Raw genomic sequence first — 19,869 nt, 5'->3', positions numbered from 1 at the left:
CAGGCACTGCAGACACTCCACTATGACACCTGTACGATAATATTTCAGCCTCACCACCTACCTCATCATTCTACTTCTACTGGAATCCTGTATGCCCGCCAGCCTTCCCTCTGAATGTGCCCAACTTATACTTAAGTCTGAACAGCAGTTTCATTCCATTGCTCCCATTGTTTGTGTGGAACAGAATCAAGATCCTAATTTGGGACTTTTTCTTTCCAAGTACACTAAGGTCCTCCATTAGTTGGAAGAAGATTATAGAACAAGGATGTAGGTGAGACCATGATATTCTGGTGGCTCTGCCATTCCTTTCTCTTTCATTCTTCCCAACTTACTTCCACTTCTCATAGTATGTTGTGTGAGTTCGCTGTTTTTACCTCAATATGACAAAGAGAAGAGGTGATTGGGGTGGGGGTGGGGTTTCCTCTGGAAACTTACCTGCGATGGGTGGGCTCACCAAGTATGGCACTGCATGCAAGAAGTACACCACTCCGAGTGCTGATGACAGAGAGGCGGTCCCCACAATTTCTGCGGTCACTACTGGGATCAAAGTCACGTAGGCACCATCGAAGTAGCCAAAAGTACAAGCGAAAGGCACGAGCAGGGGAAGGCTTTGAAGCATTGGGAGGCAGAGATAGCAGAGCCCATCCAGTCCGATGGCAAAGAGGTAGCAAACATACTGGTAGTTCTTCAGACACCTGTGGATTTGAAGACAAGAATGAGTGCAGGATACACAGCTTCTATCAAAGAGCTCTAGAATCCTGGCCATGTAGCAGTAAGCACTTTATTTATACAGATGGCCTCCCCATTGTGTGCTTTCTACATTTTCTTCCTATCTTTCTTTTGGTATATGCAAATGCAAGAATGTATCTTCCCAGGAGGCATTATGGTAGAAAATAACCCATGCACTAAAATTAGAAAGATAAGACGTTTGAATCCAGTTCTCCCATCTACTAACTGCCTAACTCTTTCCTTTAGCTATAAAACGAGATGTTGCCTATCTCAGAGTTAATCAAGGAAATTTGTGAAATAACACATGGAGTGTCAGGAGACTAATATTTTCTACAGGTTTACTGTATTAGATGCTTTCAGATATGTCATCCATTAGTCTCTAGCACTTCATATATGTTCAATAACCCAAGGGGTTATACAAAGAGGAAGCCATGACATGAAATGAAAATGATTTGCCAGAGATTATGATGGTCATGTATTAGGACTAAGTCTTATTTCAAGATCTCCTCAGTGGTATATCCATGAATATTTTCCCTTTGTAGATCCAAACCCATCTATGATAGCAATTATTACAAAGACTCTGTATTATATCAGCATCAGCAATTTATGCTTTATAAATTATGTAATAAAAGCAATTTATGCTTTTTTGCTTGTAATCTCATTTGAGCCTCACAAAATGCTATAAAGCCCTTAGGCAAATATTGAACTGGTCCATTTTACAGATTAAGACCCTTGAGGATCTGAGAGTTGGGTGATTTTCTCCAAGTCTGAGGGATAATATGGGGCAGAGCCAGGACAAGAACTTGGGTCTTTTATATCAGACTAGAAATCCCTCTTTCAGATCTATATCAGGCTGCTTCTGGTTGGGTTATTTGATTGTAAAGAAAGATACCCTCTGCTCTTCCCCACATTCCTCAGTAATTAAAGGTGTGGCTTTTATATTTAATCCTAAATATTGTATTCATGATACTGGTGAATGGCAGTTGGATCCTGATTACTTCCCAAAGACATAACAGGTAAGAAGCCATATGATGATAGCTCTCCCAGGACATAGCTCAAGTGTGAAGAGTCTATCATTTAGGAGAATATGAGTAGTTTGCTCTCTTCAATCCAGATTAGCACTAGCTGAAGAAACTACTCAGATTTCTTAAAACACTGGTTTCTAAGTCTAAAATTATAATGAAACTATTTGCACTGTCAAACATAAATGTGTGGTGCTACAGATAATGTGTTATTATTGACCTGGTCCTCCTACCTAGACTGGAGTCTATTCCTCTCTCTGTTGCCAGCCAGTCTCTGGGGTGGTTCAAAAGACACTAAAACCACAGTGACCAGTCAGAAGTTGTCTTACTGGAGGACTGACCTGACTTAGAATGGAATTAAATTTGTTATCAGAACTTGTAACTATCCTTTGCTTCTGCCATTTAGACATACCCATCATTCTAAATGATCTAGATCAGGTGTCAGCAAACTATGGCCAAATCTGGCCCCCCACTTGTTTATTGGACTGTGAACTTAGAATAGTTTTCCCGTTTTTGAATGATTGGAAAAAATCAAAAGAACAATAAAATGTTGTGACATGCAAAAACGGTATGAGAAACTAAAATTTTAGTGTCCTTAAATAAAGTCTTACGGAATATGGCCACTCTCTTTTGGTCACATGTTGTCTATGGTTGCTTTTGTGCTACAACAGCAGAGTTGGGTGGTTGGGATCATATGACCTACAAAGTTAATGAGACTTTATCTGTTTAATGTCTGTTCCTTTACAAAAAGTTTGCCACCCCTGACTAGAAGAACCAACAAGGGAGTTACCTTCAGATATTGAAAACCTGTTAACACTATTTAGACCCAGGCAGTCTAGAGGGTAAGGTGATGAAAGGGAAGTGAAAGTTACTCAGTCATGTCTGACTCTTTGCAACCCCATGGACTAGAATTCTCCAGGCCAGAATACTGGAGCAGGTAGCCATTCCCTTCTCCAGGGGATCTTCCCAACCCAGGATTGAACCCAGGTCTCCCACGTTGCAGGTGGATTCTTTACCAGCTGAGCCATCAGGGAAGCCCAAGGTGATGAAGGGAAACTCAAAGCTTAAAGTTCCTTGTGGGAAACCAGTGGTGGTTTCACAGATTTTTACCTTCTGTCAGTTAGCCATCCAAATGTGATATTGCCAATAATGTCAATCACCCCAAGAATAGACATAAGAAAAGCAGCTTGCTGGTGAGTCACTCCAACACTCAACGCATAAGGCACGAAGTACACAAACAGAGGGCTACAGCCATAAGCCATAAACAGAACAGAAGTGGCCAATACAACAAAGTCTGACGTCAGTAAAAAACTGTATTCCTGCTGCAAAGAGCCACAGAGGCAGGTCTGCACCCATTCTTTAGTCCAAGTCGAACAGGGAGATGCCTGCTTAAAGTCTTGTGTCTGAGTCCTGCAGACATGGTTCTGCTCTGGAGTGGTTTGGTCCTCTTTAAGAGTGATTGGCCGCATCAAGGCACCGCAGACACAGAGATTCAAAACGAAGCCCCCAAGGATGAGTAATGCTCCCCTCCAGGAAAACTGTTCAATAAGGAGCTGAACCACAGGAGCCAGGATGAAGATGCCAATGCCACTTCCTGACATGGAGATCCCATAAGCAAGGGCTTTCCGTCTGCTGAAATACTTGCCAACCATGGCAATAGCTGGAGAGTAACAAAGTGCAAATCCAAGACCTGGCAATAAAGAGAAGTCTATGAATGCTAATGGCATGCCATGAATAGCCACTGAAACAACATTTCTCACAATCATACTATTTGGATTTAAGAGAATCTGAACCTCAAATAAATCCCTTTAAAATTGCTTTCTACATCAAGCTGAAAATGAGTCTCCCCTCACCAGCCATCCACAATTTGGAAAGTATAGCATCTGTATGACTTTCTTCTTGGGAAGAAAAGCTTTAAGGGACTATGACTTAAGCAAAATAAAATGAAGACTTTAGAAACTATTATACGAGTTAAATTTGAATTAACTAGAAAATCAGGATAACACTGACCTAAGAAATGTATTCTCACCACAACAATTCTTTTTGTAAATAAATTAAAGTTAATTTTAGTAAATTTAATGATCTCTGGGTAATTTAAGTATTGTTAAATTATTGATAATACTTACATTAATAATAATAATTATATTATCCAGAGAATTACTTCAACTCTTCACTGCACATGAAGACACAACCCTGATTATCTGGACCACTTTGGAATTTGTGTTTAAATAGCATACATGATCATGTGAAAGTTCCAGAGTAATTTCAAATATTAAGAAACATTGTGCTAATTTTATCCATGAACATAGCATGTACATATAGCAACCTGAAAATATCCCCAGAAGAAAGTCTCTTCAAGATTTTCCAGTTCTATTCTTTTTAAGTCAAGAAAATCAGAAAGGCTTTAAACCTGGAATTTAAACATCAAGGAAAGAAAAGGAAAACTGCCTGTACCTCCTATTTCCATCTGCGGAGCAGGGTGAGCAATGATCCCAGTTTGCCTGGACTGAGGGGTTGCCCACATGTGAGGCTTTCAGCACCAGGCCCAGGACAGTTTCTGGTAAACTGGGAGGATGGGACACCCTAGCGGTCAGGCCCTTTGAGTGACAGGCGACAGACACCTTTTTAGCTGACAGAGCTAGATTTATAACCTCACTGTGAGATTATATCTTTTATTGGCTAGATCATGCTAGTCCCTTCAACCAAGTCCCTCCAACCAACCTTGATCCTCTGCAGTCCCTGTAAGTGTGATTTATGAAATGCACATCAGTTGCTTCTCTTTCTGTGGACTTCATTCTCTAACATATATTTCCATAACATTGAAAGAGAATGTGTGATGTAAGAATATTCACAAGAAGCTTTTTTTTTTAACTGTAAACCGCCATTTATTGGACAATGATACTCACTAAAAAGTAAGGGCAACTCAGGTCACCCACAGATAATATTTCAATGTCTTGGCAAAGATGTTGGGAGAAGGATCATTGCTAAAAATTTATGTTGCCCTGGCTAATGTCGCTCTGGTTCTGAGTGAAGGATCTCAGCCATACATGGCTGCCCAAGGAAAGTCAGCAGTCGCTGTTGTCACGTGGCTGAATTAAAGTGGTGACACAGTTTCATTATGTGTGACAGTCCATTAAATTTCTAGCCCTTTTGTTTAATCATTTGGTAGGCGGACATTCAGCTAAATTATGCATCCAACAATATGAATATTTTATGAATTACTGCTCTGTGGGCAGGCTTAACAACCTCTGGATAGGGTGGGATGAGAAGGGTGGTACAAAGTGCCCTTACCTGTAAGAACTCCCAGAGTGAGGTAGAGATGCTTCAGACTGGTGGCAAATGAGCCCAGGATGAGACCAGTAGATGCAAGCAAGCCACCCAGCATGATTCCCACTTGACAGGAAAAATGGTTACTGACAACACTCCCAAGTGGAGCTTCAAAAACAATAATAAATAGGTTCAACATAGAGGCCTTGAGGGCACTGTGTAAAGGCTGTGGTGCTGCATCAATGGAGCAGATAACCATCCATCTTCAAATCCTTGAGCCCACCCCACTCATTCTATGGATTTAGAAACTGAGGAGAGAGGAAATGACTTGTCCATGGTCCCACAGAGAACAAGTGGCAAGGCTAGAATCAGGATCAGGTCTCCTGACTAGCATTTGACTGCTCATTCCATCTCTCCATTCTAGAATGGTCATAATCCCAGGACAATGGGGTGCTTTTTAAACAGCAAGTCAGCTCCTTTATAATGAAGGCTTTGGATAGAATTTAAATACACTGCATCTAACATGTCCCTGATTTAGCTCAACGGTTGCACAGTTATATGCCTTGTATGTTTCATATAATATGGATCATACACAATTAACAATAATCATGACAGGTAAATGGTGGAGAAGAAAGTGGACAACACTGCAAGGCCAGCAGTGTTATGCAAGAAAAGGCCAGGGAGAGAGATCATAGACACACTTTACAATTTGGCACTGCTTCTGGGCTTTTGGAAACCCTGTGGATGAGAAATGAAAGCCCAGAAAATCTAGGAAATGCGATCATAACATTTAAGTTGGCCTCATTCTATTTGTGTTTTAACAATGTGTCAGAATTATGCCAACTTCCAGGTTTATAGGATAATAATTAAAGCTGGAAGAGGCCAAAAAGAAACTAAAGTTCAGGGGAATATGACATACCCAAGATCACCAAAAAATACACAGCTCAGGGAACCTGACACCAAGTGCAGTGTTATTTCACCCTATTATTCTGGCTTCTTGGGAGGAGATGGGTGGAGAAAGCATGTGAATTTCTTTCTAAAGAACAATTCATGCTGATACCAGTGCTCATGGTAACAAGATCAGAAGAGCCAATTCTCTGGGTATCTGTGGAGTATAATTTTTATATAGATCAGGTTAAAATTGGGGCTTGATTCAAATGTACATGATAGAATCAGTCATCAGCCTAATATCCCATATAGTGAGAATAGTAGCTGGATGCATATATAACCTCTGGATAATAGGAATGAGCAAATCTCCTAAAAATATATCTAATTCTCCAGGCTGATGCTGTGACAGCTGTTGGAAAGTAACAAGATGTATATGAAACTCAATGAAAAATGTTCACTTCTCTGCCCATCATAGTGCAGATATGGCCCCAAGGGATATCCTAGATGTGATTCTGTAGCCTCTTGTCCATACTCTGAACTCAACTAATGTCACCAGATGAGCAAAAGGGTATACAGTAATTGGGTACAAGAGGACTCAAGGTCTTGGACAGAATTTAAATACACTGCATCTAACGTGACCCTGCTTTAGCTCAACAGTTCACATGGTCATTGTGACCATAGTGGTCACTGAAGGCCATTTATTCCTCTTTGGGGGATTATAAATATTCTCCAAAAGATAACAGTGGGAGAAATGAGTCACCTGCATCCTCCATGAAAGATAAACATGGCAGTTCTCACTGCCATGAGCACTGGTGTGCTCACACAAAGACAACGACTATTCATCTGACCCTGAAAATCAAGTGATCATCTTACTGTTTTAAATTAAAAAGATAGGCTAGAAAAACCCAAGTTATGATTTTTTGATCCCTTCTGACCTTCTAGTGTTATCAGTAGTGTCAACTTAGTGGTCTTGTGAAACCTAGAACTGCACTCAAATTCCTTCTAACCAAGGAACTACATCAGAACAAATCAATCAGCTTCTGATTATGTACATTTTTCTAAAAATAAATATGAATCAGTACCTAGAACGGAATAGTGACATTATTTACGTGTTACTAAACCATATAGTATTTTCTTCTGCCACCAAGATACGGCCTGAAGAGATAACAGTTTTTTAAAAATATTCAGGAGTCAATAAATGAAAGGATTAAATGGGTCAAGCCTGCAAATAGATCATTTCAATTTGACCCAATCTCATAAAATTTCTATGACACTCATTTAATAACTTTGGTTGGCAATTTTTAAAAAGAAAAATCTCAAGGTTAGTTTCTCTTTACTGTACAGATGGAATGAGAGACTCCATGAATCTTGAGACCACCTCCACACATTATATAGAGCACCTTTGTGGTTCTGAAAGGATATTATAGCCATTGTGAATATGCTTATCTTATGATTGCAACATTCTATTCTTCCACAATACTTCTCTAAGAATGAAGACTTATGCATGAAAAATGAGTCAGTGAGCCATATTTTGAACCCCCCGGGAAGGAACAAGAGTGAAAACAAAACTTGAGGCATGATGCACGTATTATTGGCACTTATCTGAGGAGACTGCATTGAAATGACTTACAGCGCCTTCTAATGGCTGTTTACATGACTGGAAAATAAGGGGACAACAAGACACAGTGTACAGTGTAGAGTTAACTGCATCCAAAATCAGGACAAGTCCTGTGATGCTTGGCTCCCTAACTTTACATGGAAGAACCAAATGGTAAGTATCCAACTGACTGTACTCATTACCTGGTCCATCTGACATCAACCAAGAACATTAATTCCAACAGCATGTCTGGTTGAGTTTGGTTAAAGGCAGGATCATATTTTCCTCTTTACATAGTTCTAGCCAATTTTTACCATAGCCCTTCTACTCAAAAAAACAGGTCATCAAAGACAGTGGAAGGTCACTGTTACGTACACTTCAGATGAGATCGGGCGCATTCAGGGTGGTATGGCCGTAGACTGTTATGTACACTTCAAAGGGAGCCAGTAATTGTCTATCCCTGGAGATACTTACCACAGAGCATGGTCACACAGTCGACAATGGAATGGATCCAGGCTGTCTGTGCATAATCCTGAGAGAAGTATGTCTGGAACTCCACAAAAAAAATTGAAATACATCTGAAAAAAAGTGCAAGTATTTTATACAAAAAAACACCAATGAATATAGATTTGAACTGGAGCTACAAGTTTTGGTTCAATCAGCTGTTCCAGTCTCTAAGGGTTTTAATTGATTTTCAATGATACATTGCTGGTCCATAATGAGTGGGAAATCAGAAGCTAATCACTGGACGTTCTAAGGGATAAGAACAAGTGTTCACTCACTAGACGGGCTGTGAAGCCAAGTAGATGTGAAGATCACTGCTGTAGGAAAAGTCTTATGGAAAAGATGGCAGTTCAAACACATGGAATCTTACTCATCTTAGTGTTTCACTAACATCTGTAGCTTCTAAGAGACGGCTGTACAAGTTAAGATTTGACAATAAACTGTTATACATCACCCAGGAATTTCACTTTGAGATTTTAACCAAAGTTAATAAACAGATGATAGTGATAATAATAGATATACAAAAAAGATACACATATATTGTGGATAACTATTTATAATAGCCAAATGTTGTCACCAACCTATTTGTCCACCAGTAGGGACTGGTTTAAAATTAAAAGATGCTGAAATGAAAAGGGACTGGAATTAAAAGATGCTTGCTCCTTGGAAGAAAAGCTATGACAAACCTAAATAGCATATTAAAAAGCAGACATTACTTTGCCAACAAAGGTCCATCTAGTCAAAGCTATGGTTTTTCCAGTGGTCATGTATGGATGTGAGAGCTGGACCATAAAAAAGGCTGAGCACCGAAGGATTGATGCTTTTGAACTGTGGTGTTGGAGAAGACTCTTGAGAGTCCCTTGGACTGCAGGGAAATCCAATCAGTCCATCCTAAAGGAAGTCAGTCCTGAATATTCATTGGAAGGACTGATGCCGGAGCTGAAGCTCCAATACTTTAGCCACCTGATGCAAAGAACTGACTCGTAAGAAAAGACCCTGATGCTGAAAAAAATTGAAGGCAGGAGGAGAAGGGGATGACAGAGGACGAGATGGTTGAATGGTATCACTGACTCGATGGACATGAATTTGAGCAAGCTACAGGAGTTGGTGATGGACAGGGAAGCCTGGCATGCTGCAGTCCATGGGGTTGCAAAGAGTCAGACATGACTGAGCGACTAAACTGAACTGAACTGAGGGACTGCTTCAGTAACTTACAGCATATAAACAAAATGAAATATTTATTAGGTATTAAAAATGATTTGATTTGTATTTATTGACTTGGAAATAAATTCACAATGTAATGTTAAGAAACAAAGTAAGTTACAAAATAGTTCACTGTAGAAAGGGCTTATTGTTATAAAAACACAGTTCAAAAAAAGCCTGAAAGCTTATAAACCAAAATGTATCCAGCAACTACATGTGCATGGTGATGTTGTAAATGTTTTTTTCTTTTTTCTGTGCTTTGAATTATTTGACAGTGAATATTTCTTATACAGAAACTTATGTGTGTGTGTATACACATATATATGAGAGTATATATACAGAGACAGAAACAAAGAGACAGGGAATTTTTTATGGTGAAAAATAGAGAATTACTTAGGAAAAACAAGGCATAAGTGAGTCAGAAGCAACAGTTTGTACCATTGTGCAACTCGGAAGGAACCTCACACAGATTAGCAGGGTGTCCTACTGCAGGCCAGGAAGCTTTTAGAGCTCCATGATAGCAGGGAAAGACATCAGGCCTTGCAGCTGGGGGTGAGATAAGAGGGGATCTGTCTCCTGGGACAGGCCCTACATTCTAGCTCCTTATGCTTCAACAGCCCCTAGTAACCTGTTATTTATTCTCCCTGACTCTCCAGTTGCTGTTGGAAGTGAAGGTGAGTAGATGGGAAAGTTAAAGAGGGAAGAGAATGAGGAAGCCATCAGGACAGCGGTGTTAGGCAGGTCTGGCTCTACGGCTTACAACCTATACAATTGCACAGAATCTGACACTTAGAGGCATTAAACTTGGTTTAACTCAGCTGTCACTATCTTAAAATTCCTTATACATTTTATCTTTGAAGCTGCATTTTGTAAGTGAAGTCCATTGGGACAATGAAGCACGCGTGTGAGCAGAGAAGAGCCACAGAGTCTTCAGTCTGCAGTTCTTAGAGATGCTCCAGGGCACAAACTTCCAGTAGACTCTTGTGTGGGAGTCTAGTAAGGCTCAAACTGAGTACAAGGTAAGTGTATTACACCTACAACTGAGTGATCATGGACATAGGGGAGGAAGAGAGACCAGGCTTTCCTTTCAAACCAAAACTTGCTTCAAATGCAGAAGGCAGTGATGCTCTAAGAAACACAAAGGGTCAAGGATTCCTGTCAGATCCTTTGTTGCTCATGTTGCTTGTCTGTATTATTTGACCTCTTATGCTGAAAATGATGACATAGAAGGAAAGAAAAAGATAGGGCTACTGTAAGAGTTGACTCATTGGAAAAGACCCTAATGCCGGGAAGGATTGGGGGCAGGAGGAGAAGGGGACGACAGAGGATGAGATGGTTGGATGGCATCACCAACTCGATGGACATGGATTTGGGTAAACTCCGGGAGCTAGTGATGGATAGGGAGGCCTGGCGTGCTGCGATTCATGGGGTCGCAAAGAGTCAGACATGACTGAGCGACTGAACTGAACTGAACTGGTGATATTAAGATGATCAGTAGATCTGTGCTACTTTCCATTTTTATTTACTCAGAACAACACTAAAGAGAAAACTAAAAATATCATGAAAAATTAAGATAGACCACTGAAAAAGAACAAGCTTCCTATTTTACTACATTTTTGCGTGCATAAGTCTGTGCTCAGTCACTAAGTCATGTCTGACTCTTCAATCTCATGGACTGAAACTCACCAGGCTCCTCTTCCAAGGGATTTCCCAGGCAAGAATACTGGAGTGGGTTGCCACTTCCTACTCCAGGGGATCTTCCCAACCCAGAGATCAAACCCAAGTCTCTTGCATTGGCAGGCGGATTCTTTACCACTGAGCCACCTGGGAAGCCCTTTTAGTACATTTACCAGCCCTTTCTTTCCTGCCTTTTGGACAAGAGGTCTTGCATTTCCCTCTTGCACTGGGTCCTGCAATTATGTTGCCAGTCCTAGTGACAGGAAAGAGAAAAGGGATGGGACAGGATGCTAAATTCTAAGTCCCAAAGGTGTTGGGGTGGAGTTTGATGTGCAGAGGATAGATTAGGATCAGCACTTGTGGAAGCGTGTTCTCTCCACTAAATAGTTGTGGGAAATTTAATATCTGTGGGGCTATGTTTATCTCTTGTGACTTTTTTTTATCTTGTTCTATTGTCATTTTGTTTTCTGTTTGATGCTTTTTTTCTGTTTGATATGATTAGTCATATCAAACTGTAGGCATGAAAAATTCAAAAGTAACACCTGAGATTCTTGTCTAAACATGTGAATAGGCTTGTCGGAGGTAAAATTTAATAACTACATACACAGGCTTCTGAATGACTGTGACTTTTATGAAATATTGGAGGGATTATTGTTGTCCTTTCCTTTTTTCTCCAAAAGGAAAGGACCATGGAACTTTTTAGATGGTAAAGTTTTATGATTTATGCCTTCTAAACACAGACAGTGAAAACTAGGAGTCCTAACCACTAGAGCACCAGGGAATTCTCTCTATAAATATTTTTTGAATGAGGAAGAATAACAGATAAGAAGAAAGGTACTTAGGCTCAGATTTTTCCAGAAGGTGAGAATCATAGGCATGCATATTGGCTTTGACAGGCTTCACCCAAGTTTTGGTGCCAGAGGTGTTTGCCTCTTAAGAATTGAGAGGCCACCAAGAGGGGTTATGCACAATGATGAAAGCACATATTACAGAAATATAAAACATATAAAATAAGCCTAAAGCTCAGTGGATATTCAGTTGAGGAATTAATCTCATTTTTGCTCCATTGGGAGTGGTGACTAGAGAATCAGGAAGTCTCCATGAAAGGGGCTTCTCTGGTGGCTCAAAGGTAAAGAATTTGCCTGCCAATGCAGAAGACTCAGGAGATGCAGGTTCAGTCCCTGGGTGGGGAAGATCCCCTGGAGGAGGAAATGGCAACCCACTCCAGAATTCCTGCCCAGAAAATCCCGTGGACAGAGGAGCCTGGAGGGCTACAGTCCATGAGGTCACAAAGAGTCGGATACAACTGAGCACACACACGAGCAAACACAGGCATGACCTTAAAACAGACTTTATTGGCAGCACATGTGCTTCTCACCCCAAATTATTTTTGTTGTCCCTTGGAATATTTGTGCATCTGACTGATGTCAGCAGAACTGGTTCCTGATCTCTGATTCCCATGCGGAATAACTGAGAGTTCTGATAAAGCTTCTAAATCTCTCAGGGTCTTGATTTCCTCATCTATAAATTAAGCATTTGGAGAAGCAAGACTGTATCAGTCAGAGTGGATTAGATTGTGCTGCAACAGCAAACAACCCTGAACAGCCTCCAAGGGCTAGTAGGTTTTGTTCATGATATCATCCAAGTGGTGTTTGCTATATCATTCTCAAAGATACTTTCTCTCAAGGGGTCAACATACTTGCTGCCTCTATCTTGTCACTGTGCTGTAAAATTCTTCTCTGGCTCCTGGGGAATCAGAAGCTGACAACATCTGATATTTGGTAAAGACTTCTTTTTCCCGGTTGATAAAGTTATCCACTAAGTCAGCACAGTAAGTAATCCACTGGGCAGTGCACCCCAGTGGTTAAAAGCACTGTCACTTACTCACCATGTGACTTTGGCCACATTATTCAACCTCTATGTGTTATTTTATAAGGATTAAATGACTTAATCAATGAAAATTGTTTGGAATAATGCCAACAAACACAGAGTAAGTGCTCAGCTAACATGAGCAATTATTTACAGAAATTGAGCTGTTGCTATAAGAGCTTCATAGTTTCACAGGACTCTAGACATCTATTGCAATTAAGTTAATTTAGCCCCAGAAGAATTTGAGAAAAATAGGTCTCAGAGCTGGGGGTTTCCTTTAAACAAACGCTGCTTTTCAAGTATCAACTCCAATTCAATTTTTCAAGTTACTAATAGAATGTCATGTAATTCCACAATGAAATGAATTTATTAACATAGATAATGTGTTTGGTAATAAGACTGCTACTGCTAAGTCACTTCAGTCGTGTCCGACTCTGTGCGACCCCATAGACAGCAGCTCACCAGGCTCTGCCGTCCTTGGGATTCTCCAGGCAAGAATACTGGAGTGGGTTGCCATTTCCTTCTCCAGTGCATGAAAGGGAAAAGTGAAAGTGAAGTCGCTCAGTCGTGTCCGACTCTTAGCGACCCCATGGACCGCAGCCTACCAGGCTCCTCCGTCCATGGGATTTTCTAGGCAAGAGTACTGGAGTGGGGTGCCATTGCCTTCTCTGGGTAATAAGACATCTTGAAGCAAAAACAGGTAATCAACACACATTAACAAGCACAGGGAGCAAATAACAAGAATGATTGCTTTAACAGCCTGCACAACCTTAAGCTTTTTATAAATTTTGTGTAAGAAAGCATCACCCATTACAAGGCAAGAGTGAAATATGATTTTTAAATGGCCTAGATGATAATGGTAGCATTATTTGTAAAGCAAAAGCCAGGAGACAATATAAATGTCCATCAATAAAAACATTTTAAATACATTATGGACTGTGAATTGGTACAGCCACCATAGAAAACAGTATGGGATCCAACAATCCCACTGCTGGGAATAGATCCAAAGAAAATGAGAGCCCTAACGAGAAAAGATATCTGCGTCCCCATGCTCACAGCAGTGTGATTTATAATCACCAAGACATGGATGGATAAATGGATGAAGAGGGTGTGGTGTGTATATACAATGGAATAGTATTCAGCCAGGAAAAAACACAAGGAAATCCTACCACTTTGCAACAATATGAAAGGGCTTTGAAGGTATTCTGCTAAGTGAAATAAGTTAAACAGAGAAAGACAAATACTGTATGATCTTACTCATATATGGAATCTAAAACAATAACCAAACTCATATAAAAAGATATCAGACTTGTGGTTACCAGAGACAGAGGGTGAGGGAAAGGGGACTGGTGGAAGGTGGTCAAAAATACAAACTCCAGTTATGAGATAAATAAGTAGTAGGGATGTCATGTACAATATGATGACTACAGCTGACACTATGGTATGATATACAGGAAAGATGTTAAAAGAATACATTCTAAGTGTTCTCTTCAGGAGGAGAATTTTTTTTCCTCTTTTCTTCTTTCTTTCCTTTTCATTGTAGTTATATGAGAAGATGGATGTTAGCTGAACCTATAATATATGTAAATCAAATCATCATGCTTATAAACTATTATACATAAAATAGATAAACAACAAGGTCCCACTGTATAGCACAGGGAAATACATTCAATATCTTGTAATAAACCATAATGGAAAAGAACAAGCTTCCCTGGTGGCTCAGTTGGTAAAGAGTCTGCCTGCAACACAGGTTCGATCCCTGGGTGGGGAAGATCCCCTGGAGAAGGAAATGGCAACTCACTCCAGTATTCTTGCCGGGAGAATTCCACAGACAGAGGAGACTGGCGGGCTATAGTCCACGGGGTCACAAAATCGAACACAACTGAGTGACTAACACTTTTACTTTGTTGTACATCAGAAACTAACACAACACTGTAAATCAAACATACTTCAATAAAAAATCATCAGTATGTATGCCTTGAACTTATATAGTGACTAAGGTTGATTATTTCTTAATAAAACTTTTAAAAAGTGGAAAAAAGAATTAACTGCCCAATAGGCACTGATCCTCTGAACTGACAAACCCCCGTGTAGGCTCTTCTCCTTGCCTCTGTCTTCAGTTCTCTTGGCTGCTTCCTGGTGCATCATACTTTTCTTCTCCAAGCTTATTCTGCTCAAGGACCCTACTCTCAGCCTCTCCCAGGAACCTCTGAAAACAAGTCTTTGCTGCTAGCCATAAGCCTCTTTTCTAATTTCCAGCCACCCTTCTTATAAAGCACCGAGCTCACTTCCAGAACTTTCCTCTCATCAAATTATATATAAAATAGATAAACTATTGATGAAATGCTTAAATGAATGATGAAAGCTTCCACATGTAAGAACCAAGATGAAAGATTCCTTTTAACTCTATGACCTCCTTACTTCCAGAACACAGGATCCATAAAACAGATGGGAGAAAAATCAGACTCAACCATCACATTATTTTCAATAAATCTACAGTTTATGATGACACATAACAAAACCTTATTGTAGCAAAAACAAACACTCTGCTTCTTTCCTGCATTATCTGTTTGTTATGGGGGACATATCAATGCTTTTATGGATGATGCCATCAAGTAAAGTTATGTAGTGCAGCCTAGGGAGAGCTGCCAGAGAAGAGAATTCAGTCTGAAAAGGCACCTCTAGAGGAAAGAGCTGGCACATGCAGATTTCAACTATGTATTTATTCCAAATGTAAATGAGATGAATGCATCTCAATGTATGGACATTTAATGCAAGTATATTCAACACTATGTCCTTGGGTAAAAGAAAAACAGGGCCTATGACCAAAAGAGATGAGAGAATCCCTGCATTTATGCTGTTTCTCTCCTTCAACCCAGAGTTCAGCCTCTACTACCACAGCCAAGTGCAAAATGAAGCAAAAGAATTTAAATTCTAGGCTTTAAGCTTCACATGGCTCAGTATTCTGGTGAGAAGAGAGGTTCTTGTGGCTATTTTGAGCTTATATATTTGTCCTTTGTGGGATGAACTGCTTATGAAAATAAATGTCTGGCAATAGCCATGATATTTAGCCAAAAATGTCCTAAAACTCCAGGTTTATAGGTCAGATATTATAAAAAGAGATCACTATTCAAGGACTTTTAAGTGTCAGAAAATGGCATTCCTTGCAAAGAAGATATCTGAGCAGTCAAAGGAAACACACACACACGTAACACACATATACACATTTATTTTCATGATGACAGGTTCAGAAATAGAATGAAGCTGAGTTAGGAAAAAAAGACAAGCCAGATCATAATAATAAATCAAGAAGAAAGTCCCACCTACCTGGTTACTGCCCGAGTGCAGATGGTAACGAGGAAACAGCCAGCCACAATCATCCAGCCCCAGCCTCCATCAGGAGGGGAGGTAGACCTAGTTCTATTTACTTTTGCCATGCTTTCAATTCCTTTTTCTTCTTTTCCAAGTTACTCCAACAGCCCAGTTATGATCTTGGAACGGTTTGCCGTCCAGTGACTTCCTGTTGGCATTCAAGATTGGCATAGAGTGCTACCTGGCACATGGGTTACTGGCCATCTAAAATAAAAAATCAGGACACATTTGTATTTCATTGCCATATCCAAAGATAGTTTTTCACTTGCTGAAAATGATTATTACCTTCCTGTTAAATATGAGTATTTGTGACTATGAAAACTGGACTGCAGCAAAGACCATTAGTTGTTATTAGAATCCGTCCCTCATCTTCTTTTTAACAGATCCTCTCAACTTTCAAGTCAAATCTAGGATGGCCATTTAAACTATTTTCCATACCTTGAAGGTAGATGTGGCAACCTGGTTTAGTTAGACTGAAGGGATGTGAGCAAAATAATACATGCCACTTCTGGTTCCGCAGCTCAAAAGCAAAGGATGTCTCAAGACATGCACCACCTCCTTTCCCACAGACTGCAACATGGATGAGGAGATGAGACAGCTCCAACCATACATGCCTGGACATTGCCCTGGGGGCTGGCAGAGCTACCGGACAGGATGAGCCTGGGTTCCCAAACGACTCTGTGGGGAAAAGGTGCCTCTTCAGCTCTGGGTTTCACCTACTCACTATTATGCCAAAGGTAAATATGCCTCTGGAGAAGGCAATGGCAACCCACTCCAGTACTCTTGTCTGGAAAATCCCATGGACGGAGGAGCCTGGTGGGCTACAGTCCATGGGGTCGCTAAGAGTTGGACACGATTGAGCGACTTCACTTTCACTTTTCACTTTCATGCATTGGAGAAGGAAATGGCAACCCACTCCGGTGTTCTTGCCTGGAGAATCCCAAGGACGGGGGAGCCTGGTGGGCTGCTGTCTATGGGGTCGCACAGAGTTGGGCACTACTGAAGTGACTTAGCAGCAGCAAATATGCCTCAGCTGTATTTGTGCTGTGCTGTGCTAAGTGGCTTCAGTTGTGTTGAACCTCTGCTACCTTATGGACTGTAGCCCGCCAGGTTCCTCTGTCCAGGGGATTCTCCAGGCGAGAATACTGAGTGGGTTACCATGCCGACTCTCTGTGCTGGAGTCTTTCAACAGCTTAGGCTATGTCTTAATTATTATACTGAATGATTCTGACAGTAACTGCTTTGGCATTTCTGACCAAGAATGCTATAATTCTTTGATGAAAAAACTGAAACGAAAATGAAAAATAATGAAACAGAATAGAAAGCCCAGAAACTAGTACATAATAATTGAATAAAACTAAATAAGGTGGCAAAGAGGGATGGATGGAAAAAAAGGATTATTTGCTACATCCTGTCATAACTCTCCATTTAATTTTTGACTTTCTAGATAGATCAGAACTACATGGGAAAAAAAAGTAATTTAAAATCTAGGTGAAAATACAGGCAAACATTTATCTGATCTATGGATGGGAAAAGGACTCCCTGAGATGTAAACAAACATCAACAAATTAAGGGAAACTTTTATTGATTTGTCTAAATTAAAATTTAACATTTATATACATCAAAACATGTAATAAATACAACCAAAAGGTAAACCATAGACTTGGGTGGGGGAGGAAATTAGCAATGCACGATTCAGAGAAGTAATATCTGCAACATTAATTCATTAATTCAACTACTGACACTTACAGAGTATATAATATACGTTCTGGACACCAAATATTCGGTGGTGAGCAACACATACACACATCTCCTTGGGGAGATTCTAAGGTCCCCTATGGTCTCACCTCCTGCTGGTCTGTTCTTTGTGTAATCCCTTTCCTTGAATTTCGGCAGGACCTATGATTCCCTTCTCACCAGAATATGGCACATGTGATGGGACAGGAGTGATTCGTTCATGCTGAGTAAGACTCAGACTTGGGCTTCCCTGATGGCTCAGTAGTAAAGAATCTGCCTGCCAATGCAGAAGATGCAGGTTCAATCAATGGTCTGGGAAGATTCCACATGCCACAGAACAACTAAGCCCATGAGCCACAACTTACTGAAGCCCTTGAGCCCTAGAGCCTATGCTCTGCAACAAGTCACTGCAATGCAGATAGAGAGTAGCCCCCACTCGCCACAACTAGAGAAAAGCCCATGCAGCAACGGAGACCCAGCAGAATCATAAACAAATCAATAAATATTTTAAAAAATAGATGTTATATCTAATAGTTTTTTTAAAAAAGCCTCAGTCTTGCTAGCTGACTCACTCTTGCTCTTTCACGGGCCTTAAAAAAGGAAGCTGCCATGTTACATGCTGCCACAGAAAGGGCCACGTGGCAGGGAACCATAGACAGCCTATGGCATCTGAGGACAGCCCCCCAAAGCTAAAGTGACAGCAAAAAGCTAAAGCTCTCTGTCCTACAACAGAAAGGAAATGAATTCTGCCAACATGCCAAGTGAACTTGGAAGCAGATTTTTTCCTTGTTGAGCCTCCAGTAGAGAACACAGTCTGGCTGACACTCTGCAGCCTTGTGAGACCCTGAGCCAAGCACCCAGCTAAGCTAGGCCTGGGTTTGGTCCCATAAGAACTGTGAGATCAGGTGTTTCTTATTGTATACTTTGACATGTCCAGTAAGCTTCTTAATTAGAGTTAAGGATGCGACTTAGTCTTTATGCAACTAAACAAAAGAGTTTTAACAGGTGATTTTTCCATTGGGTTGAGCCAATCACCAGTTTTGGGTAGAATTTTATTATGATCAACAGAAGAAATTTTAAGTAATATTAATTATATGAAACATTATGTCAAGTATGACCAAGCGTGTATTGTTTGGTGAACACAGACCATGCACCACCTGATAAATTATAGACAAACCAAGTTAAAATTTAAATTTACTTAAAATCACGACTTTCTCAAGAAAATGGCACACAGTAAAATCTTGCAAGCATGCATCTTTGAAGCTATGGGAACAAATTGGCAGTCTTTGAGTTCAAAGAGCAAATGCAGAACAAAGATAGTGAGCCCAAGACAACAAGAGTGACTCCATGTAGATAGACCTCTTAAGTTTGCTCACTTTCAAGACTCAGAAGGGCCCCTCCTTCATCTTAATTAGCCATCCTGTGAATGTGGGGAGACTGACAAAGGAGATGGAGTGAAAGGCTGGAGAGGATAAATCTGTCAGAAGTACTAGAAGAGCAGTATTGGTAAAAATATTCAGTCTACTGATTGACAGAAAGTCAAAATTATTATCTGAAATGCTAATATTGCTAATCACTGGGCTGGGGACAGTGAAAAGTGAAAGTATTGTTCAGTTCAGTTCAGTTCATTTCAGTAGCTCAGTCATGTCCGACTCTTTGCAACTCCATGGACTGTAGCATTCCAGGCTTCCCTGTCCATCACCAATTCCCGAAACCTACTCAAACTCATGTCCATCACGTTGGTGATGCCATCCAACCATCTCATCCTCTGTTGTCCCCTTCTCCTCCTGCCTTCAATCCTTCCCAGCATCAGGATCTTTTCAAATGAGGTGGTTCTTCGCATCAGGTGGTCAAAGTATTGGAGTTTCAGCTTCAGCATCAGTCCTTTCAATGAATATTCAGGGATGATTTCCTTTAGGATGGACTGGGTGGATCTCCTTGCAGTCCAAGGGACTCTCAAGAGTCTTCTCCAACACCATAATTCAAAAGCATCAATTTTTCAGT

The 19,869-nt window shown here is 40.5% G+C and overlaps 1 protein-coding gene across 8 annotated transcripts in view; it reads right to left on the bottom strand.

The window, feature by feature from the left end:
- The window catches only part of SLC16A12 (solute carrier family 16 member 12), a 95,374-nt gene that overhangs the window by 5,885 nt on the left and 69,620 nt on the right, over positions 1 to 19,869 (bottom strand). For 6 of the 8 annotated variants that reach the window (XM_081555802.1, XM_081555813.1, XM_081555834.1 and 3 more), the window contains 5 exons: positions 16,084 to 16,332; positions 7,978 to 8,081; positions 5,043 to 5,186; positions 2,862 to 3,441; positions 436 to 695 (listed from right to left, as the gene is read on the bottom strand). In XM_081555802.1, the coding sequence (XP_081411928.1) occupies positions 436 to 695; positions 2,862 to 3,441; positions 5,043 to 5,186; positions 7,978 to 8,081; positions 16,084 to 16,193 (1,198 nt within the window). In that variant the 5' untranslated portion in view covers positions 16,194 to 16,332. The remainder of the gene's footprint in view (positions 1 to 435; positions 696 to 2,861; positions 3,442 to 5,042; positions 5,187 to 7,977; positions 8,082 to 16,083; positions 16,333 to 19,869) is intronic. The other 2 variants (XM_081555856.1, XM_081555845.1) reach the window with 1 other exon arrangement.

Source organism: Giraffa tippelskirchi, chromosome 2 (assembly GCF_054371585.1).
Source record: "Giraffa tippelskirchi isolate mGirTip1 chromosome 2, T2T-mGirTip1v1.2.pri, whole genome shotgun sequence".
NCBI lineage: Eukaryota > Metazoa > Chordata > Mammalia > Artiodactyla > Giraffidae > Giraffa > Giraffa tippelskirchi.
Note: the sequence above shows the minus strand (reverse complement) of the source record. Positions and strands in the feature narration are given on the sequence as shown.